This window comes from Channa argus, chromosome 12, assembly GCF_033026475.1.
Source record: "Channa argus isolate prfri chromosome 12, Channa argus male v1.0, whole genome shotgun sequence".
NCBI classification, from domain to species: Eukaryota; Metazoa; Chordata; class Actinopteri; order Anabantiformes; family Channidae; genus Channa; species Channa argus.
The window spans coordinates 8,674,586-8,699,728 of record NC_090208.1 but is presented as its reverse complement, the minus strand read 5'-3'; the positions used below and the strand labels follow the sequence as shown (position 1 = coordinate 8,699,728).

At 39.4% G+C, this 25,143-nt stretch overlaps 1 protein-coding gene across 2 annotated transcripts; it reads right to left on the bottom strand.

Annotated features, from left to right (window-relative positions):
• Positions 1-240: 240 nt before the first annotated feature.
• LOC137137770 (endophilin-A1-like) lies at positions 241-9,220 on the bottom strand. 2 transcript variants are annotated; one of them, XM_067524416.1, is made up of 8 exons: positions 9,197-9,220; positions 8,513-8,585; positions 8,272-8,415; positions 7,409-7,542; positions 7,107-7,265; positions 6,788-6,891; positions 6,562-6,692; positions 241-5,282 (listed from the first exon to the last, which is right to left on the bottom strand). In XM_067524416.1, exons 1-8 carry the CDS (start codon positions 9,203-9,205, stop codon positions 5,086-5,088), a joined length of 951 nt encoding a protein of 316 aa, XP_067380517.1. In that variant the 5' UTR covers positions 9,206-9,220; the 3' UTR covers positions 241-5,085. The 2 variants fall into 2 exon arrangements, with proteins under 2 accessions (XP_067380517.1, XP_067380516.1); XM_067524415.1 differs by lacking the exon at positions 9,197-9,220 and having other exon boundaries at positions 8,513-8,668.
• Between the last annotated feature and the right edge of the window lie 15,923 nt (positions 9,221-25,143).

Sequence of the window (25,143 nt, the reverse complement as noted above, 5' to 3'; positions counted from 1 at the left end):
TACACAAGAAATCAGTTGGCTGCGTTCAGTATCTGAGCTCTGAATAAACTGCGGAATTTTTGAATAGAACATAAAATATGTTTAGGTAGGAGGAAGTCACAAATTTACTTTAGTGACTTTTCTGTTGCGTTGAGGCCCGGGGCTGTTTTTTTGATACCTGGACCCTTACCTCAATTGAGGTTTTCATACTCAAGTGTCCTTTCTGGCCTCTATCTACCAGTGAAGAACCAATTGTCACCATAGTGTTAATTCTTTATTGTCATTACATTGTAGTTCATCTTCACAACAAGCAGTTAAACATACAGTGGTCTTAGATTATATCATCATCCAATACGAGGAGAGCAACAGTTAGAGTTAGTATCACAGCTAAAGTTTTTTTCCATTTACCACCCTCCACCACCCAAATCCCAATAATCCCTTCAACCCCTTTCCTTCCCTCCTCCACATCAATGTATTGACAACCGTCAAATACGTCACAGGTGGTGAACCAATAAATAAGACGCACATATAAATAAATAAATAAATAACCAAATGAGTACATACACTTACACATAGCAACAAGGTGTGTATATACTCACATACACACATGTAGCTCACCAGAAGATACCTTTTTTCCATAGGCATCCATAGGGCTATTTTCTACAGCCACAAGGCTTAAAATATGTTACACAGCCACAGGTCAGACCAGAACACAGTACCCCAAAGATGATACTGCAGACTAAAGTTTTAGGTTTGCAAACATTCCTTTAAAGATCACACCAAGAGCAAATCGCAGTGGTTTAATTAATCCCCTGTGAGCGAAACACTCATGTTTCTACTCAGGTTTAGACAAACCAGTGAAAGTATTTTTCTACTGTCTACTTTCCATTTTACCTGCTGTGACTCTGAGGAAAAGTCTGGAGAATTGAAGCTACAGTCTGCAGTTTTGGTTTGGGGTGGTTCACTCATTTTGTCAGTCTGAGAGCAGTGTTAAATTGCCCTCAGGCAGGTAACCTGGTTTGACGAGGTTTGACTGTCATTAAGGTGAAAAGGGAAAATGGAGGGTAACACTGTACAAGTCCCTCATTGAGGTTAAAATACATGTTGCCATAGAGGGCAAATCAGCACAGAAGAAAAAAAAAAAAAAAAACAGCAACAAAGGGTTCTGGCAGGGTATGAAAACAAATAAAAACATTATAAATTAAAAAGGGTTTAAAGCACTTATATTTTAAGCAAGTCCAAAGAAAACAAACATTAAAGTAACTGGAAAATAGAAACGGAATAGTATCACAGGCTCAATGCGGCAAGAGAGAAAAGCCAGCAGGACAAATATTTCCCCATTATTTTCTGAAAGCCATCTCAGACAACAGTAAAGCGGATCAGTTGCATGCAGCTCACAGAATTTCCACAGCGGGCTCAGAAAAATCAAGTTGCAGATTCAGACAAAAACAAGAAAAAAAAAAAAACTCTGATAAAAACACTGAAAACATTTGTGCTCCCACTCCTCCCCGTTGTTTTATAACATTGCAGAAAAGCAGGTATGAAATAGAAAGATTGAGACAGAAAGAGAGATTAGTTTGTGTTTGTATTGTTGTCATCACATATGCGCTTTGACAATACAAGAGATAGATCGATATAAAGCCTTCAGAAGCATCTCTTCCTCTTATTGAGAAACTCGATTTTATTGTTATATTATAATTTATTGCATCAGTATTGAATGTTTAATTACAGTTTGCCATTTGTTTTTGTGCCCAGACTATTATAGCTTTATTGTAATTGCTTACATTTCCATCCTTGAACCAGAAATTTTATAAAATATCTTTTCTCTGCAGAGAATCTGGTAAATTATTACTATTCAGATGAACTTATAAACACCCGCATGATACAACCCATTTAATAGCCCTAACGTAAAACGAAAAAGAAAAAAAAGTATTTGGGCATCTGTTAACATATATATTTATGGTCCTGACACTTGTGACACATATTAGAATACGTCTTCATAAAAACAAAACTGAAGTCTGTATTCAATACAACACTTTAATACCTCGTGCCTATACGTTGCATTATTGTTTTTAGAAACACATTTCTTGGCATCAGTTTCTCTGCATCCTGCAATAGCATATTAGCACTAGGAGCTGTTGGGTTAGAGAGATAATGTCACAACTATAAACCAAAAAATAGCAAAAAGGTTGTTGCTTTAGTGTAAATTGGATTTCTTGAGTTTTTAATCAAAAATTTTTTTTTTATCACCCATGTAAGTAAATAATCCAAATAATCAAATACAACCATTTAAACAAACCTTTTTGACGATATATTCCAAAAATACTCAAATACTTTAAATAAAATATTTTAACAGAATATTTTACATTTAGGATGAGGTATTCAGGCACTAAATACTTAATTCTGCTCAACACTGCATCACTAAAGCGCAAGTACGGGAATGTGAATTGAAAGGCTAAGTGCTTTAACCACATCTAGCACATTAGCGTTAGTCCTGCTAGCACAGATTCCTGCCGAAGTTTGAGGACATGATAAATGAAAGCTATAGACAGAAAAACCCTAAGCTTTTTAATTAAAGCATACAGTCTAGACATGGAATGTGGGTTACAGATCTATTTTTTATGTAAGCCTAGTAAATGAGAGCAGGATTTCTATCAAGGTGAATGACTTCAGCTCCCTTTTGCACTAGACAAAAGTTATAGCAGAGGCCCTGTTTTGTGAACTTTAGGAATGACTACGGATAAAATGTATAAATACAACAAAAGGTGTGTAAAAAAAAAAGTTAAACATGTACTGTGCATGTAAAACTCCAAGTCAACTTGTATTATAACCAGCTACGCTCGACAAGAGCCAAAAGCCTGCGAGATAAAAAATAATTAATGTTCTGGCGTCAAGTAGAACCCCCTGACTCTGGTTTTACACATAAACAGATGGTTTCAGTTGTCTTTAAAATATAGTTTCTTAACTTGTGTGTTTATTCTCACATTAGCATTAAATGGCTGAATTATTTTTAAAAAATTGTTTCAAACTGTCTGTCAGAGTAGGCTCCTTACTGCCTTTCAAAGAATACTGCTGGAAGTACTTTACTGGAGAGCAGAGGAGGTTATAGGCATTGTACAAGTCCCACTTTATCGCATATGTGATACATACTCCAGAAAAATAACACAGCTGAGTTATATTGTTTGGAAAATTCAAATTCAAATTAGATTAAATTTTTATTTACTTTATTAGTACTATAGCAGCTACTGTTTAAAGACAACCACAATCTGTTATTTCCATATTGCGTCATAGGTATTCTAATCCTTTTTGGTTGTTTACCAGGAACATTACAGAACATTGAATTCTAGAATTTTCCCAATGTCCAGAGACAAATTTCCAACATTTGTAGATCATCTGGGCAAGAATGTCATGAGTTTATCCAGGTTCTAGAATAATTGAAGGGCTTAAGTAAGGTGGAGGCCTGCAATACTCAAAGATATTTGTAGTAATACCAAAGTTGAAGAATTTTAATGAGACTCTAGATATTTATCAGATGAAAGTTTGAAGAGGCACCAGGCACACAACCTATTTGGTTCCAGTGTGGATTTTAACGTCACAATATAGTGGATAAACACAGACAATTGAGAAGTTTAAACAAAGTGATGGACAGTAAATGTAGTTAACATGTAAAAATGTAGGGCATAGGGAAAAATTTCTGGGAACCAAAGATGCCAAAAAAATCGGAGAGCTTAAGAGTGTTCTGATGATTTTTCCAAACCGGGGCACGGGGAAAACTGCATTTACTCATAAAACGTAGGATGTTCGGCTGGCACTAAAGATTCGATTATATTCTCACCAAATGAAGTACAGTCGATGAATAGACAAATGGAAACACGAGTGGTGTGGATGATCGTCCCAGGTCTGTCAGCAACACAACCAATTTCAACATTAGAAGCAAAGAGGTTCTGGTCAGTTGCACGGACATCATGTAAACAACGCAAGACTTTTACGAACAGCTGGCATGCATTTCTGCAAGCAAAAGCCACAAATAAGACTGATCAAAAGGCATCTACTCCATTCAGTACACACGAAGCACTTTGGACAGGTACGTTGGAACTGTTTACATAGAAGTCTTTTCTCCTCCTCATACTGGTTTAAGCAGAGGTTTACCAGCCTGGTGAAAAGTTCTAATCAGTATAACTGACCTGTGCTGGTTGTGTTGGCGTCATGGAACCCAGATTTTCCCTTTTCAACACGTTCATTGACATGCTTGTTGAGTTTCTCAAACCTCAAAATCCTTCTAAAATTCACATTGTATACAGATGGGATTGAAAACACGTGACCCAGAGTTGTCTTCTTCATCTCGAAAACCTACAACTAAACTAAAGAGTACTCTCAATTTTATTTAGTCTGGTCCATGCATAAAGCCATTGGTTCTAAGCAGACTCTGAGAAAGAAACAGTAGAGCATGACAAGAGAAGTGCTAGAAAGAATATATGATGTACTCAAACAAAAACAGAAGGCTACGATGAGTTAGTGTAGCTCTGGATAAAGAGTCAGCCGTGTTTGTTCAGTATGGGGCCATGCTAAAAGGCAGTGCTGGAGAAAAGCACAAGTAGGCAAGTCAAGTTAGAAAAAGCAATTACTCTGAGAGACAGACAGCAAGGAATGGAAGAAGAGAGGAAGAAGACAGTGTCACAAAACAGCTGTCGGACAGTTGAACTGACAAGCAGGAATTTGTGCTGGCTTGATCGTAATAGAGTAACTGGTCGAAATGCACATACAGACACATACATGCATTTACATATACACCGTGCCTCATTTGTGTCTCTGAAGCCTCAGTGCTGCCCAGGTGAGCACTGTGCTATAACAGATCATCTTCATCTTCTATTTCAATCTCTTTATTCTCCCTCTCTTCTGCACCTCCCATGTTAAAATCCTCATTTCCCTCTGTTCTTGTCCTCTTATCACCGTCCTACCTCTCTCATTACAGTCCATTTTGTGAAAGCAGAATCACACAGAAGCACAGAAGAAGTAGAAGGAGGGCGTGGTTTGTTGTTTATGCAAGTACAGGCTGTTTTCAGATTGGTTGGAGGGGGTGGGGGTTGGTCGGGTTGTTGGCGGGACCTAATGAGGGAGCGGCACCAGGATATCCACGTAGTTTATGGGGAAGAAGCCCGAGTGGCCATTGATCATGCCTTCATACCAGTTGTCATCAATCTGATTGGTCAGGGTGATGATGTCGCCCTCTTTAAAGCCAAGCTCGCCCTCGTTCTCTGGCTCGAAGTCGTAGAGAGCTCGACAGCAGGGCTGGTCCATTGGGGCTGTGAGAGGACAGAAACAAAAAGTACATTGCAGATTTTTGATTTAATCTGTTTTTTCTAAAAGGAAGAATAGTAAAGTAGGTCAAGTGCTACACTGTACACAACATCTGGTTATTCAGAGAAGTTTTGGGAAAATAAGTGTAAAAGAAGGTCTTTAAAATGAAGTGAAAGTCGACTTAACCTTTGTGTCAACTTTTTCCAGTAGTTAGTATTTTTAGGTCGTTTTCAAACCTGTCATTCATTTGCTCTGATTCAGATCAGTAGTAGTTAGAAAACTGGATTCTCAGTTCTCCCCTTGGTTCAGTTTTCTTTCACACAAACCATGCGCAAGTTTCCATGCAATCCAAAGTCCATCACGAGACATCACGCTAGGATTTTTGAATGTAAACAGCAGTGGCTGAATGACCTTAAAAAAATGTACCATACAAAAAACACTGCTTAACACTTTGTAAAGAAGACAAGCTGTTTTGCTAAATATGTACTTTTGAATTGGACGAAGGACGGATCACGTTCTCAACACAAACAAACACCAAGGGAGAAAACGAACCAGAGCTAGATTAAACTGGACAGAACAAGGTCTGAAAACGCCTTTATTGTGTTTCTCAGCAACTGTGAGTGTTGTTTCACCCATCGGTGTGTGATTGTGAGTGCGAATGGGTGATGAGAAGCAATGTAAAGTGCTTTGGCTGCCAATAGGAAGAAAAGCGCTATAAGAGCAAACCATTTACCATTTTGACCAATGATTTTCCCAACACGACAGCTGCACTTATTACTGCCTAAGGGTCCACTTTCTGCTAAAAATTAAGAACTTCGAACTAATGTCTACTACTTCCTGCTGAGGTTGGTAGTCCGCCATCTTCGACTTTAACCCGATTCTCTTTGGACATTTCACAGTGCAATTGTAATTAGATGCAGTTCTCAGTGTTTCAGTGGGGAATTTCTTAGCAGAATAATGTGTGGGTCCAGGCTACTTGGCGTCTGTCAGAGTAGGTGATCGCAGACTCATAAACTGCAACTTGGTCGATCGTAGCTTGCTGTCCTCAACTATTTTCATAGTTGATTGAAAAGGTAACGCCAGGAGCTAACATCATTCCTCAGAGCAATACTGTGTTTACATTCACGAAAAGAAAGTTCTCTGAATATATTTATGATCGTACACTAAGTCAGAGAAGTTATCAATCTAGCAATTAACCCCAACATGATAGGCTTTTTGATTAAGAAATATTTTGGTTAGATCAGGGACTCATTCGTCCACCCAGATTACAGTTCCACACTCTACCTGGTGATCTTCCAGGGGATTTGGCAGAGTGTATCCCCCCATTGTGGCTCTCGCTGGGGGGCAGCAGCTCCAGGGTCATTCTGGGCTTTGGGGCATACTCCTTCCTGGGTTTACTGGACACTTCCTTTATCCTGGATAAAAGCCAGACACACACGATTTGTCTAACCAGGTCAGCCTATGTTTATTAGTTTATTTTCATCACAGGCAGGAAGATAATAATCAATACCTGTCCTCCATCTTACTGGAGATTTGCTGTAGGATTTCAGTAGCACGGCTGTGGTACTCCACCTGAGCTTGGACCAAAGCTGCCAGCTGGCTCACCTGCTCTATCTGAAAAACACATACACGCACATATGTTATTTCTTATGCACAGGCTCTGCTCTGGGCCCACGCTGGGCCTGGGTCTGACATGGCACAGCACAGGATTAGTGCCCATTTGTTATTGTTGTTGTGTTCTTCCTTAGAACTTTTGGGCCTCCATTACATTAGTGTAAGTTATTTATTGTACTTTGTAGAATTAGTAAAAAGATTAGAACTGCCCTTACGTCGCTCTCCAGGAGGTTAAACATGCTCTGCTCGGCAATCTCTTTGCTCTCGTGGAACTTCTCTAGCGCCTGTTTGATTTCATCTTCCTGAACTTTCCCCTGGCGCTTCTTCTTGTAGTCAAAGTCCAGACGGCGGCCCTCCATTTTCTTCAAGTGGTGCTGAAGTGCACGATATATAGTGACAGGAGAGAAACAAAATATAAATCACTTAGGTTTCTAATAGGCATCTGCAACAAGTGACTCTTCCGAGGCCATTTAACTGTCTTTGGGTTGCAATTCTGACTCCGTCATTTATCATTCACCTGTATCTCTTTGAGGTCTTTGTCGTGAAGATTCTGCAGCGGGTCAATGAAGTTCTGTTTGACCTCCATGTCCAGAGCATCCTTCACCTCCCCGAGCTCCTTCATTGCCTCACCAGCATCGATCAGCGCCAGGCCTGAAAGGAAGGGACGAAAGGGAATAAAGAAAAGGCTGGTGAGAAAGCAAATAACGATAAAAGGAAAGGAAACAAAAGAAAAAGTTGGCTCACTGTGAATAACATTTTCAACAGAACTGGGGCTTTTTATGAATTACAGTGTGTTTACTTGGGTGTACTAGTGTAGTGCTGAGAGAGTAAGGAGGGTTTAAACTGCACTTAACTTTGACATCCACAGATTGGTTTGAAGATTTTTGCTAATTTTTTTCTTTGACTCAAAACGCTTCACAGAAAGCCCTGCTTAGCAATGAATTGGCCCTTTGTGGGAAATGAAAGCCTTCAAGAATGACGCTTTAGAAATGGTTTCAACAGTCTGTCAGTTACAACATTTGATTGTGAAATGTGGCCTCACACTTAGCAACAGTATATCTGTGCTCTGCTTACTGTACTTAGGGTTTGTAGATTTCAGACTTTAATGCTAAAAATGTTTCATAAAATCAACAGTGCGACACTAAACCTTCTCATGGATATGTTCACAAAATTTCTCTCGCACCTCCACAAACATTGTGCAGCTGCAAATATATTACAGTCATCTGCATCACTACTGAAATCCAAATATTAAAGAGCAAAACTGAATTACACATCCACAAAAAATAGTGAAAGTTAGCTACTGCAGCTGTTTGCAGGGACAGCAAGAGCTGTTCTTTTTTAAACGCTTCAGGTTTCAAGCTCACAGGTCTTCACACCCACCAAAGCAGGATTCCTCTCCTAACTCTCGTCCAAACTTCAACATCGCGTCGCCCAGGACACTCTCAGCCTGTGGGTAACCAGGTCCCTTCTCCTGCCCACGGATCTTTGACATGGTGTTGATCATACTCAGCTTGGCTCTGGATGCTTTCAGAAAGCAATAAAAACACTGACGTCAGTTTTCATTCAGTTTTTCGGTGCATGTCGTGGCAGCTCTGTGTTTTTAAAATTCCCTCTGTGGTACCTGGATTAGGCTGTAAGTACTCTGTCGTTTTGGTCATGATGTCCAACACTGCTCTGCTGGTGATGTCCACCTTCTGCAGGGGACGACACAACAGGCAAAAACATTTGCTTATTTTTGACTTTTTTTGTGGACAACACAGGGAAAACTCTGTAATTTACAGATATTACAATTCTTTTAGCTAAGCACTGACATTCTGCTTATCTGCTTCCCAAATGCACCAGCTACTAAACCGTATATAGAGAATAATACAAATGATCATTGTGAATAGAACAACATATAAGGGGATTTAATTTAAATGAGTTTCAACTGGGATACATACAGTACATTCATATTCATTTTTACAACAAGATGCTGTATCATTCCTAAATCCTGCACTTGTTTCATTTTAGCATTGCACAGTATATTGTGATGCTATTTTGTACTATTACTTAAGTAAAATCTTCAATGCAGAGCTTCTGCTTGTAGCAGAGTACTTCTTCTGTGTCACTGGTGTTAGGACAGTATTACCAGCACACAATATTCTTAGTTGCTTAAACAGAAGAATTACGCTGATCACTGGTGTGTTCGTTTTAAAACAGCAGTGGTTTGATGTAATATTATTCACGCTAACTAAACTCTTTGAATGACTAGTTTTTTATGTTTTGTGTAAATCATAGAAATGTGAGTAGAAGGAGAAATAACTGCCTTTTCCATTTCCTTGAAGTCCTCATCGAGCTTAGTTCCTTCCGCCCCTCCAACCTTCTCACTGACTTTCTGTTATAGGAGACACAAAGAAAGGAAGAAAAGGTCAGAGTTTTCTTCCCTGAAAGACTCTAATGCTTTAAAGCCACCCTGAGAGAAGAAAGAGCAGGCTGCTTTCAAAGATGTAAGAAAGAATAAACTGTGCTGGCAAATGAAAGGAAGAGTGGGGTAAAGGAGGGGGAAAGAGCAGGAGATGCTCCGTGCTGCAAGGGATGACAAAAAAAAAAAAAAACAGAAAGATGAGGGAGTTGTTAGAAACAGAGACAGTGTCTTATGAGTTTTCACCTTTAACTCCTCCGAAATGCACTGTTAATAAAATATATCAGAACGAGTCAGCAACACTTTGTTCATCTGTATCTGGGGCTCTGAAGGCAGCGAATGAGCATCGTGCGTCCTCCGACAGACTCTTTCTACAAGCTTAACTTGCTTTATTGTCATTGAATAAGTAAGTGAAACTGTACAACCAAAGTCTCTAATGCGGAGTGAAGCTCAGCCTGTTCACGCGACAGTCATGTCTCAGTCTCTGCATTAATTGTGCACATCTGGCAGACGTCCAGCGGCTGCCATATTTGGAGGAAACGAGTAGGAATTTCCTACGTGTTGAGTAGCAGTAAACAGCACGGCCGCCGTTCTTTAGTGATATTTATCACGTCAGCTGTTAGAGTCGACAGGAGCTGCTCTAAGGTCAAATAAGATATGAAAAACCCCAGACGGCATGTTGCATAAAAATTTACCTCTTAACAGGAACGTCACCGGTTTCTAAATGTTTTGTTTCAATGTTTTTTAATTTTTTTTGCACCTTTTTTGTGGTTGTAGGTCCTTATGTCCTTATGGTCATTTTGTGTCCTTTAAATGAGCTCTTTCAAACACAAAATATGAACGTCAAAGCCTCTGGCTCCTTGGCCCTTTGCCCGGCAGACCCATTTAGTAATTTATCCATGGATGTCTGCTTTGACATTACAACAGTGTGCACACTTAAAAAACGAGTGGAAGCATGGAAAATACAACCAGATAGTCTGGAGCATTGCTGAAAACGCTGAAAACAGCTCTGCAACAAAGCCAATTAATCACAAACCCCAAGAACAGTGATAAATACCAAATTTGGGAAACTAGTTTGTTTACCTGAAGCAAAAGTGATAAACTGATAGAATTAATCAAACGGCAGAGCAGAACAAGCTTTATTCCTGTCGATATACACAAAGATCCAGTTGAGCAAATAAAGCCTGCGGCCTTTGTTTGATTCACACCGAGGATGCATGAGTGGTAGACTTTTTTTTTATCTTGCTGCCCTTTTCATCATCAAACACATCTTTGCTCTGCTTGGTTTGTTGCTGTGGGAGCAGAAAATGCTACAGAGTGACACCTCTCGCTTTCTAATAACCACAGGTTGCCTGAGGGAGGAGGAGAGGAGGGAGGAGGAGTGTGGGATTTTCCACAATCGTGACTCACGTCAGACACCCACCCACCCACACATATACATACACCTCAGCCCGTCCAGTATGGCCACTAAGGTGCCAGTAATAATGAGAATTATCTCACAAACAACTCAATTTTACAGGGGAGCAAATTTAAAAAACACATTACAATAAAGATGTGTGATATTTCCCACAACAGTAGCTATGAAGTGAACACTGTTTAAAACACTCATGGCTGCACGCACTCCCACTTTGTGCATTATACAGTTACTCTCTGGTTCCTGCACAACCTTTCAACATCAGTGCATAGAGCTCAGGGGTACATACACATAAAGAACTACCTTCAGTTTACTATAGTATCGTGTACTTCAGATACAAACAATAAATGTCTGAATTCAACAAATACACAGTAGAAATTGACTCATTTAAACTCTTGCAGCCACTTTGTTTTAGTTTCGTCGTTTTAAATAAATACGAGGAAGCAATGCTCCTTGTAATGACCACTCACCCAGTAACTCTGCTACTTTGCCTGGTTGCAGCCTGTTGTCATGCACATGTGTACAAGCAGGTTAAAAACTTGTGTGTGGGAGAGTAATGTGTAGAAATTTAGCTAGGGAAATAAGTTTTCTCTAACCCTCTATCTGGATTATGAAAACCAGGTTTTATTGTTTGTATTACAGTAATCAGCTATAGGAAGCCAAGTGTAATCAGGTTTTTCAAGTGCATGTAAATGTAACAATGTATTCACCACATTTTTACTGTAGATTACTGCTGTTATTCTCAACAGCTGACAGTGACACAGAATGATGGGAAGTTAGTGTCTGAAAACCTTAAACCTTCAGCACTCACTGTTGAGTGTGTATAATCCGGCTGACTGTACATGTTGAGAAAATATGCAAAGCAAATACAAATGCACCAACATCCAGGTCTTATCTTTGTCTGTGATGTAGAAGTAAAATATGTGTAACTGGGAACATTTAAAATGTGACAGACTTACAGGCCTACACATGTGGCCGCTGTATAAATTAACACACACACAGAAATGGAAATTAGTTATGCAAACACACAGAAAGTACATTCCATTGACTGAGCAGCTAGTGGTGTGTGAAGCAGATGTCACACGTCTACTTCATCAAACTAACAAACCGTGCAAACATAAAGGTAAATACATGTGTTTATGTAACTGCCTGCACACCTGAGCGCCTGTGTGTGTGTGTGTGTGTGTGTGAGTGTGTGTGAGTGAGTGTGTGATAGTGTGTGAGAGAGAGAGAGAGAGAGAGAGGATCAAAGACTGAGACAGATGAAGAGTTTTGTTTGCAAGAGAGAAAAGGTACCATAAGGTTTGAAAACACCAAACAGCAGAGCAGAAAAGAGAAGTGAGAAGGACAGATAGATGAGGAGGAAGATGCAGTTGCCATGGAGACAAGAGTCTGACTGGATCCTCTTGTGTTTCCTACAAGACAGACATTTGGTGTTTCTCTAGTTGTGAGGACACTCATTGACACAATATGTCCATTAGGCTCTTTTCCTAAATGGATTCGACCCCAAACCCTTCTAAACCAAGTCCTAACTCTCTAACAGCAGGTGGGTTCTGAGAGGGAGAGTATAGTGACAATAACTGTAATTACTTAAATGTAATTACTTCCTTATTACATTTTATGCCTGTATTCTGTCCAGAAATTGGCATAAATGGCAAAAGAAAAAATCCAAGTCTTCTCTTCTGCTGGTGGCACAGTCATCTCCCCAAACTCAGTACTGGCCCCCCCTGTGCAGAAGCATCACAGTCCAACAGGCCCCTGGAGCTCAAAATACCCTCTCTACTATGGTTATATTGGAACTTACACAACCATAAAAAAACACACAGAAACACACTGAGTCTGGCTGCAGAGACACACGGTTACATAACTGTGTGTGTGTGTGTGTGCAGATTCACTTTCTCTTTTTCTGCCTCTTCCCACTGTGTTTGACGCCAATTTAGTTAAGTGACCGGTTTTGTGTAAAGTTCAAGAGCAACACTGATATTTATTGATGTGTCTTTTGCCCTGAAGCACTTTGTGACATCTGAACTGGAAAGATACACACAAACATTACTACTTTACTCCACACTTTAGCAACTTCAAATAGTGACAGTTTGCAAGTACGCATGACAATTCATTTCGCTCTGATAATATAATGAGGCTGCTCTAGTTTTTGCTAGGTGTACCTAATAAACTGACAATGGCTTGTTGTATGCAGGTAGAGCTACAATAAAATGAAATTTAACTTTCACAGCAAAAACAGCAGTGTACTGTAGCTGCTAGTGGTACTAATAATGCCACATTATTGTGGGTTTACGTTCCACCAACATGCATTTACAGCATCTTTCAACAGCACACACATTAGGCCATAACTACACTTTGTTAATAACAGAGTGGGGGGACAAACGAGGAGGTGCTGGCAGGAACAAACACCGCATCCATGACTTTTACACAACTAAAGTCTTTGGAAACACATGTTGATTATGTTCTGTGCCTGATTTGTTTAGTAAATTAGTGAGACTAACGTAGAAGTGCACGAGTGATATGTAGAACCTGATCTCAACTTGCAGGACATGAGTTATGCAGGTTTATACCTTGTAGCACACATAATATGAGAATGAGCATCATGGACACAACTGGTTTTGAGCAGCTAAGCTTTAAAAATTAATAATTATTAGTATTTGCAGAAGTGAAACACTAAACAAGACATGTGAGACAGTTTATAAAACAAAACAAAGTTATTTTAAATGTCTTTAAAAGCTCCATCCAGCCAAAAAACAAAACAAAACATCACAATCAGTTAGAATAACTTAAGTTAAAACACTAGAATTCGAAACTTTTCATTGAAAACACATGTGCAACACCTCTGTAAAATTGCATTTTTGCATCTCAGAAACGTAGCCAAACTCCGCCCCTCCAACTCCCTCTGTGACGCTGAAAGGCTGCTCAACGCCTTTGTCTCCACCAGGCTGGACGGCTGCAATGCACTCCTCATTGGGATCTCTGGCAGGAGCGTTCAGAAGCTGTTTACAGAGTTACTTCTGTGCTTAATGCCAGTGGGGGGCGGGGTTATTATAGTTATTCGCATTTTTTAAATGATCTACTTATTATCCATTTACAGTGCATGTTGTTAATGCTGTTTGCTGTGAGTCACTAACTGTCTTGTGTGCCGGATTTTTTCCCCCCACAAAGCTACAGAAAATTTACTTTTGGTGGTAATAATCACAGGAAAACTCAGAGTGGACCCACGGGTGCTGGTGGTAGAAGTCGTTTCACACCCACACACACAGAAAGTAAAACTAACCACCCTGTAGACCACTGAGGCATTAAACACCCCATCTGTTCTGCATCTCCTCCTCCACAGTTGCCTGTTATCACTTTCATTTGTTTTTGTGACTCCCACTCCTTCAGTTATGTCTTTTACAGCCTCTCTTGTCCACGGTCCTTCCTTCTTTCCCTTCCTCTCCCCATCTTGCTTCTTCACAGCCCTTTCTGTTGCTGAGTCACTGAGTGCCACAGAAAATTAAGCCTAATTACACGCTCGTCGTTATGAGAGGCTGACTGTTAAGAAGGTTTGGGTCAGAGGTCATGACAGCCCGATGGCAGATGGAGCAGATATTCCCCTCCCTCCGCTTGGGCTTAGCCCATCAGGAAGAGAAATAAGAGCCGGAGCTGGCTCATCTATCAGATTGAATGACTTCCAAAACACAGATGCCATGACGACTAAACTGATTTAGTTAAACATTTAGCGTTTAAACGTTTTGTCAAAATGTAATTTGTCTGTTTGGGCACAAAATGATTTTTTGTAAAATGTTTTGTAGCTATTAATAACCCATGATAATGTGACATTAGTAAATTCAATTGTGTATTTTAAATAAGAAGAAAGTCTGAGCTTTGGTGGTTTATAATTTCTTTTGTGGTGTATTTACGTTACGGGAAAGGAACCCAGAGCCAGATTCTGCAATTTTGTCATGGGACTTTTAACAAATAAAATATGTTTTAAATGTCGCATAGGTGGATATTTGTGTACACACTTTGCTCACTTGGCTTAGGTGGGTAATTTGGTGCAACACCAACAGCAAAATGCTATGAAGTGCAATGAAAACATGCTTAGAGAATAAATTATGAGGTGCATTAATGCTGCGTCTGTATTAGAGCACCTTCAGCACCTCATGGGAAACATAAAGCTGTATAGAAAATGTCAAATTTCTTCAGCATTTCTGCAGAACATCAGGTGCGTTTCTCTGTGTTGTTTTCTTCGTCTGTACTGTAAATGAAAATGGTTTGTTTCTGACTGTGTGCAGAGTTTTTGAAAGCAGCGTTTCCGTACTGTGAGAGGGAGGTGAGGAGGCTCAGTTTCTGCATGGAGGGTAATTTGATGCACACAAACAGAGCTGCAGCCCACAATGTGAAAGCTGTGGATTTAAATAAAGCCAGAAGTCACTGCTTTACAAGTCTCAAGTAAGTCTCCACCCTTGACTACATAGTAGCAAGACAAATCCAGCTTTAAGACACAAACGCTCAGAGTCAAGTCCAAGTCCTGAACTTTAAAAGAAAAATGATCAGGTGTGAATAAATTCATTTAAATGATTAAATGAGAATCTGACACATTAATCTAATGGAAATTGGTCCAAGTGCTGGAGGCCTGATTCACAAATGTGTTTTCAGCTTAAAAAAAAAAACTGAATGTTGCAAAGAATATATAAAAGCAGGTGTGTTTTTCCACCATTTTATTACATCCACATTAAATGAAACCCAGACAGTGACAGTGAAGTTGAGGCGAATTTAACGTGAGAGGAAAATACATCTTCCTTAAAACAATTTGCTTATTTATTTGCTGATTTTTCCTCGTTACACACCAGTGTGTGTTTTAATGGGTCTAGCTATTTTATTGCTGTTCTTTTAGTGAAAAGTTGTAAAGTCTGTTTCATGGCAGGAACTTTAACTCATTGTTGTTAACAACAACGTACCCTAAAAGCCAAGTCCAGTTTCATGTTCTTTCATGATTTTAATCAAGTCGAGTCTAAAGTCATCAGTTTTATGACTCAAGTCTGACTCAAGTCCAAGTCATGTGGCTCGAGTCTCCACCTCTGGCTAAAACTTATCCCGCTTTAACACCATAATAATCACCTGTATTGTTCTTTGCTTCCAGTCGGCAATGGTTTCATAACACACTCTCAAACCTCTGTTTCTGACTCGGGTTTCTACGTGCGGTTCATTTATTGTGCAGGGGATGGTTATATCATCACATGCAGAGAGAAGGTGAATATTCAGGGAAATGATCTGAGCACGACGTCCAACACAAACAGCAATTTCTCCTTCCATATTAATTTTAGCTGAGTAATTATGATTCATCTCCTCACATTTTACTCATTATAGAGAAAATGGAGGAGCCAGCAGCCATTTAATTACCAGACAAAGCGAGAGGGGTGGTTTAGTGCAGTAAATCAGCATTAAGAGTAATTATTCTGATATTATGTGACATTGGCTACAAATCAGCCTGTAGACTTAATGTGTACTTTCACATTTTTTTTCTTTAAAGCTACATCTAACATCATTCCCTGAGGTAAAGCTCATGAGGTTTCCAATGCTTCAAAGAAACAACAACAAATATTTTATAGTCACTTGACAAGATGTTTATGCAAAATTGACATATCCACAAACGGCAAATGTGAAACAACACTATCACTGATTTGGAGTCATGTTTGGATCCACCTGATGAATGTAGGACCAACATTTCCTCTAACATTAGCTCCTGGCTGCTAAACTGTTGTAGTTCTCTGAAAACCTGCTGCTTTCTGTGGTCGGAAAATGATGCTATTAGAGCAGCGATACTGAACCAGTGAAGTGCACAGAACTGAGAGGAACTGCAGAGGTGGGGGATAACTTTTAATGTTTTCAGGGATTCTGTAATATTACAAATTGTGATTTTCTGCTTTTATAAGTAAAAAATAAAAGTCTCATACCGACCTAAAATAAGGATTTTAAAAGAAATGCTTGTTTTTAGCCAAAAGTTTTTAAGTGAAAGACAAAACAAAGCCACATTTATTATTAGAAATTAGAAAAACTGAAGGAGAAAGTAACCACGGGTGAATTTAAAGACATCTTAGACACTAGAGAACTTAAATCTATTGGGAAGTGTTATTGTGTTTAACTTCGTGTTTGTGTCTGAAACATAAATCATTTCACTCAAACTTATTGAATTGTGTTTGACGTCGATGCTACGGTCTCAGCTTCTCTCGAAATAAAAAAAAAGAAAGATAACGGTTTTATAAAAGAGCTCTTAATATTACTCACATACAGTACTACATCACTTAAAACTGTTAAGAGTTGATCTAAAAGATGTGGCCTCACCAGGTGTATGCTTTCTAGATTTCCAAAGCTGTGATAGAGCGTTCTGGTGTCTCAAAGTGTAGGCGGATAAAAGCTGGTACTGTTTGACAACACTGACTCGTTTTACGCTGACAGGTTTGGAACAGAAGCAGAAATTAATAAAAGGTAAGTGAGACATAAAGATAAAACATTAGACATGAATGAAAATGATGCAAGACGTATCAGAAATTAAATCTTCTTCAGTCTCTAAAATCGATTCCAGTTAAAGTTTTCAGATCACACTCCTCAGCTCTTCGAAGGACACTTGTTTCTGCGTTCCTGTTATCTAAAGCGTACAAAGGCTTCAGATCGGAAAGTCTGATCCCAAAGCCTCTGTGAGCTGTGATCAGATTCTGCATTTGAGTGGATAGGTGGATAAAACAGACAGGAGATTGATGGTGAGGAGACGATGAGACTGAGGCAGAGAAGTTGGGAGGTTACGGTGGGAAATTGGAAAGAGAGAAAGCAAAAGAAGAAAGACAAGAGAAATGGTTACAAGGATTAAAAAAATAAGAATATTAATGAAGAGTGAAAAGGTGTAAAATGGAAAACGCAATAAAAACGGAAGTGTGGACGAGAAGAAATGTAGGGTGAAAAGGAAACAATAGGAAACTGTTCATGATAAAAGATGAAAAAAAAAAAAGGAAAACAAATGCGACTGCGCAGGGTGGAGAAATCAGGTGGGAAAGATCAGTGCGAAGCTTCATGTGTTGCACTGGAATTCCTGCAGGTTTCAGCGTTTGCAGGCATCATCTGAGTTCTCAGGAGGGGACAGCCACATTTAAACAGGAAGCCTCTGACTGGCTGCAGCGCAGCAGGCTCATACATTGTTAACAGGAGCAGAAAATGCAGCAGAGGAACCAGTAATTGGACTTTCATTCAAAGACACAGTTAACACTGCAACATCGTGGTTTTGATGAATAATGACTCGGTATTTGAGATGTTAACTACAAAAATACTGATTTAGTGGCTGTAGTCACTTTACCCTCTGAACCACAGGCAGAGTTAGGGGGGGGAGGTGCGTCTGCTCTCGGTTCCTCCTTACAGTAATTTGAGTGAAAGATACTGCTGTTCATCATCCGTTCGCTTCAACCTAACAATTATTTGCTCAGTTTCAGTAACACGTGGCACAAAAACCCCACTGGCAGTCGCATAGATTCAACGTAAGACTATTAATCAAGCTTAATAGCACAGAAGATGCCCCCGCAGGAGAGCAAACGAGATGAATTCCCCTCGAGAATGTCCCAGACCCCCTTAATAGTCATACAGCAAGAGTCCACCACTGACCATTAGACCTGTTTTTTATTAATACAAATTGAAGGTGAACCCACGAACGCTTCTTTAGAACATGAGCCGAGAGATGTTTCTGTACAATGCAGGAGCAACGAGGACGCAGAGACTGTAGAGATGTGTTACAGCAACTAAATGTTCATGAGTATTTAGAGGTAAGGACTTTAGTAGGGAGGTGGTTGATGATAATAGCTGATTTCTTTCCCAGATGAGTCTGGACTTCGACTTGGGTTTAGAAACTATGTTCTGTTGTTACTGTGCCGAGAATGTGATGTATATGACATTAATGAGGCGGTGATTTTAAGCCAAACCACAACATGTTTTTACTTTTTGCCAATAAACCAACCAAACTATCATCTTTGCACAGCGGTAATCCACCGTTTTTGGCTGTTGCAAGACCCACCAGCATCGTTTTGGTGCCTGGTGGCAAATGGGTGGGCCCTCTTTCAACAACACTTCTGCGAGCTGCATGACAGGAACAAAGGATGTAAACATGTGTTTAGGTTGGAGGATTTGTTAGGACAACTTCATAAAAACTTTCTCAATGCTCATCGACACCCTGTCTCATTGCATTTCTTGTGTGTGTGTGCGTGTGTGTATGCGTGTGTGTTGGTGAGGTTTGACACCAGGCTCTAACATGAGCAACACAGTGGTTGAGTAGTTGCCACCCCTGTCACGCAACTAGAAGGTCAGGGGTTAGAATCCACCACCTAGCTGTTGTTTTTCTGTCGAGTTAGACATGCAGTTAGATGAACTGTAGTTTCTATTTGTGGGATTGCTCCAAAACCATAATCACAAGTTTGCATCTTTGTTTAAATATTCAAAAATCATGTAACAGTGCCATGAATTTGCAACAGATTTGGCTGAACACCAAAGCTGGAATTTGAAAGATTAACTAACCACAGAGACGAAATTTTGATGGTGTTGCAGATGCAGGTCATTAGTTATAGTCCAATGCATTAGATGTTTTATCTTTTAGAAAGATGACATTAATGTCTGCAAGAAAACTTAAGTGAGATTAAATAAATGACGTCCATAACCACAACCCAGCTTGGCGGAAATCGTGAGGGCTTTTCATTTCTTTTCAGCCTTTGAGACTCTCCTCTGGGAATCACCTTAATGCACAATCAATCCCCGATCATGGAGCCGCTCTATAAAGCAACGAGCCAAGAGTGCCAGCGATCCATAACTACTCCTGTTTGTGTCCTTGGAGAACAACTGAATCAATACACAAAGAGTGGAGAAGAAACAGAAAACAACACTTTGCAGTCAAAGGTTTCTTACAAAGTCCATTTGCCATTTTTGAGCATCACCCTCCATTGTAATCTCACATCTGCCGAGCTGCTGTGAAGGTGAACTTGCAGCATTTGACCCTCATGATAATTATGAAATGATGAACACAGTTATAAAGTAAAAAGTTAGTATTTCTGTGCAGTTTTGGGAGCTTGGTAACATTAAAAAGCCTCTGTAGCTTTTAGTCGTGTGTCAGAGATGGTGTGACCACGTGTTATGTAACAAAGAGCCACTTGCCACTACTGTAACACACACACACACACAAATGATGTCACATTATTCACAGATACTCAGCGGTGGGAGAACATGTGAAAAAAGGGTGAGAAGGATAAAAAAAACTATTGCAGGAGAGAGATGGAGTAAAATGATTTAGAGAGAGCAGATGAGATAATAAAGCCGGCAAAGAGAAGGCGATTTGTTTGAATGAAATATCAAAAATAAAAGAAAAAAAAATAAAAGACAGACTTCCTGCCTCATTCCTGACTTTATTGGACCCATTCATCTATATTCACGTCATAAAGCAGACATTAAGTATATTTCAGCGAGGAGAGTCCCTGCTCCATTCGTCAGCATTGAGCAGCGGGAGTCCAGATCCGCAGACTGTGAAATAAGAATTCCTGTCAAACTGATGGAGGTAACAGATCTTCTGTAGGGAGCAACACAATCCTGGGCTTTTAAACTGGAGCCTCATTCAAGTGGCTCCAACAGTGTGAGAAATAACCATAAATTACTTTTGAAAGTAATATTTTGCTAATTTACCACATGAATAAATTCCGTAGGTTTGATATTTGTTCTATTTCCATTCTTCTACTTTTTTATTTGTCAGTTTAAAAATATGCCTTTTTCTCCACAAGCAAGTAGCAGAAACTAGGGACAACCGTGGGGTTTAGGGTCTTGCTTAATGAATAAAACCACTAACCCTGTGGTTCGTGGATGACTGCTCTACCAACTGAGGTAGGGGAGATTCAGGTCAACAGTACGGGGGGGGATTAACAGGCTACCATGAAAATAAAACGCATTAAACTTATGTCAAATAATGACGTAATGAACGTTTACATACAGAAAAATCAGCATGAAGTGGAACATTTAACAGCTTTTAGAACCAATCGAGAGTTAAATGTGCACATCAAGCCCGCTCCCCGACTGACACTAAGTGAGAATGAGTGACTTTTGTGACACTAACCTCTACGTTGCTAAAGTACAATGCATTTTATATTTGTCACGTTTGTGATGAGCTGCAGCCTTAGTTTTCGTGTGTTTCGTGTTCGTGTGATCAAAACTCTTTTAGCTTTCACAATGATTGGAATAAAACCTTACTCATATAATGTGAGATGTAGCTTAGAAGAACATTTCAATCTTTACAGACACCTAGAAATACATAATTACTTCTGATTTCTGGGGCTTGTTAACAGGCAGTACTTTTAAGCCACCAGCAATGTCATTGTGATGTGGTCACGTCATCACACAACTTCTAAATAAAAGGAGGCTTCATTGGGGCTGTGCACTTGTTGACAAAAATGTCTGTTGATACTACAAATCTAGTCAAAATGGTGCATAAGGTCGTTATTAGCAAACATCAGCCTCAGCACTGAAAGTTAAAATACCTATTACACCTTAATGCATCATTGATGAAAGCCCAAAATACCTGTGTATACCTAAGACTATAACTTTGCCACTCTTCAATATATGTACTTTTATGTTACAATTTAAAACAGTTTGCCTATTCTGGACTTTGTACTTTAGCACTTTTTTTGTTGATATTTTTCTGGGATCGTATCGGATAATTTTAAATACACTTTAATGTAAAACGTTAGGACCTTAGTTGTTTTCCAGCATAAAAAACAAAAATAAACTTTACATACATTTAGAAACCAAAACAAATACAGTTATTTGTAAGACTCAGATCTCTGTAGCTGGTCAACCACCGACATCAAGCTCTGACTCATCTGACTCATTATAAGAAGACGTCATTGGGTAAATGAGAGGGCTTTGTGGAAGAGCCATGCAGGCAGCAGCCAGGGTGCATCAGCTGTGACGGCTCAGGATTGATGAAGCAATAACGACATCCAACAAAAAGACACATACTGTTCCAGAAGGTGGTCGTAATTTAGACAAATACTATGGATTGGCTTTCTGAAGAGAGAGAAGGAGAGGAGGTGAGGAGAAGGTAAAGGAGAGAGGGAGGCACAAGAGAAAGACTTGTGGTGATACATTAGCATGCGTTTGAGCTCAGCAGTGTGTTCACTACAGTAGGTCTTAATAATGTGACAGAAAGTCCAAACACAGCACAAAGAGGAGGAACAGAGAACAGGAACCAAACAATGAAAAGACTAAAGAAGAAAGATAAATGATCTCCTCTGCTCTGGAGTGATTTTTTTTCTTTTAAATGATGGATAGTCAACAACCAGTGCGGCTAGTTGACTGTCAAAGTGGACACACACACACACACACACACACACACACACACACACACACACACACACACACACACACACACACACACACACACACACAGCTAGTCTATTGCTGGCAGCAACAATGTGTCAACATGTCATTTCAGCTGTCCTACAGTACTTTTATTTTGAAAGGGCAACCCGGGGTCAGATCTTTATCATGATGCTGTTTTTACTCATCATCTTTTTATATTATATTATCTGAGATCGAATAAACATCTGTGAGGAAACACAACAGACTAATGAAGCTAATGCTACATGACTATAATCCTGCTGTGGCAAATATTGGATCCAAATAGTTTCTGCTCTGACTGAATCTTTACGGCTAATTTAAAACATGTTTGATGTTCAAGTATTTACTTAGTCCAAGTACTTATACCAGAGCATGTTGTATCTTTGTAGATTTGCAATCTGCTTTTTAAACTGTGGCATACACCGGCCACTTTATTAGGTACACGTTTTCAAACTGCTCAAATACAATCAGCCAATCTCATAAAGCAAACTCAATGCATGAAGACATTGTTAGGACAAACTGAGCATCAGAATGGAAAAAAAAGTTGACTTTAAGGTGACATAGTTGTTTGAGCAAGATGGGCTAGTGAAATATTTATAAAATGGCTCACCTATATTGGACAATAGATGATTGGAAAAACACAGTGTGGTCTGATGAATTTGAATTGTCCTGTGACATTTCGATAGTAAGGTCACAATTTGGCAGAAACAAAACGGAAGGATGGATCCATTCTGCCTTGTATCACTGTATTCAGAATGCTTACACAGTCACCAGATCTCAATCCAATAGGGGAACCTTTGGCATGTGGTGGAACATGAGATTCATGGATATGCAGCTGACACATCTGCAAAAACTACGTGAAGCTATTGTGTCAATATGGACTAAAATAAGAAATGTTTCCAACACATTCCAACACTCAGTACAAGCAAAATGTACCTAATAAAGTGATCTAACTAACTTACTAACCCCAACCTCATAAGCTCTCTTTATCCCACGGTGCCTGGATACTGACCTTATCGCCAGGCAGAAGGGTTCCACTAACTGCTCCACTTTAATTATTAATGCAAGCTCTAATTATACATCCACGGCAGAGACATCTGAGGGAGCCGGACCACTAAGTCACAGTTAACCAGCTGATAGTTTCATGTGAGGCGATAAGACAGGTCATACTATGTCGCAAAAGCTGTTGTCTGATTGATAATTATCACTTCATTGTCACCATATCATGAAATGGTGTGAAACAATATGTAGAAACTACAAATACTGGAATATTTGACTGACCAGATGTACTGTCAGAGCGCTGAAGTTTATTTCTGCCTCGGTGAACAACAATCTTCCAGCTGTCATTGACCCCAGTGTCGAGTGCCCTTGATGGTGGATGGCTGCAGCTACGGCACAACTGGCGGCCGATAGCGCGGAGGTGAAGGGTTAAAAGGTCACAGGCACTGAAGCAGTGAATATGATATAAACACACCTGAAACCACACAGGTCTCCCTTCCTCTGCTTCTCCGTCATGCATGAAGCCCTCAAGGAGGATCAATTACAGAGTCAGCCAATCAGAGTACAGAACACACACACATGCCTGCTTTCTCATCACCTGAGGAGACAGGGGAATCAAGAGAATGACAGACTGACCTTCCTCTTTAGTCACCGTTTCAAGATAAGATTATCATGAACTGTTGATATCATCTTGATTGGTTAATTACTTTTTCCTCATTTAGTTTATATTGCTAATTTCCACCAAGTGTTGTGCTGGTTTGCTCTTCTCATTATTGTTCACATCTAAATCACATTTTGCTTTCATCTCCTCTTTCCCCTCTCTTAATTCTAACTGTCTCTTTCCTCATTGCTTCCTCTCTGTATCATTTTCTCCTCTTTAGTTAAAAAAAAAAAGGGAGAGAGACAATGGTCTTGAAAATGTCCCATGTTTAACACAAACAAAAGCCGGTGACTGATTAAAGCCATTGGACGAAAAACAAGAATAAAATTACCCAATTATTTACCATGTTCATGTTTTTTTATTATTGATTAATCTGCAGGTAAATCTGTTAGTTAACTCATTGTTTAGTTAATAAACTGTCAGAAAAATGCTCATTAAAACTTGATAGAACTGTTGTGTTCAAGTCCAAATGCCAAATTGTTTCTTAGGCTACATGACAGACAAACAAAATATAATTGTTTATTGTTAATAATGACAATTCTTATAAAATATCATATTTATAATTATAGTACAAGTAAATTTACTGAAATGTTACACAGTTTTGAAGCTCTTGTAATGTAAACAATATCCATTTTATACTTACTTTTACTTCACTGACACTACGAAGACGTTTAACCTTAAGAGAAATAATACGTTGTTACTTTTTAGTTGATTATGTATTAAATAACAGCCATGTATATTAATTAAGAAATTATCATTTCAGCTTGTTGCTGAACAAGCTTGTTGTGAACAGAAGAAATGAAATGAGTGTTGATCAATTTTAAAGTGAATTCTCTAAAAACTTAACCTGAACATTTTAGATTTCTGCAGAAACCTCATTCATGGGGCACATATGGAAAAAATATTTTAGAATTACATTATCAACGGCATCAAATTTAATAGAGGTTACAACACACTTGTACAAATACTTGTACTTTTACTCGAGTATTGATTTTGTGTACTCTTCCACTGCTGTTCCACACCCACAATTACCCCTGTCTCTCTCTCTCTCTCTCTCTCTCTCTCGTCTTTCTCTCATGTTTTATTCAGCCAGGACTGAAGTGTCCCAATTCCTGCGCCTGCTTGGTTGAGGTCACTGTGGCTGAGCTGTTGGCTTCATGCTGACACCACTTGTTCGCTCACTCAGCGCTGATTTTTAAAACATGAGCACAGGAGAATCACATATATAAACACACACACACACACACACACACACACACACCTACACACACACACACACACACACACGCTGGGATGTGTCCTAGATTCAGGTCTCGGCAGACAGGAAGTTGGCGTTCATATCAACTTTTAATGTTCCTTTGCTTTCAAACACAGCTC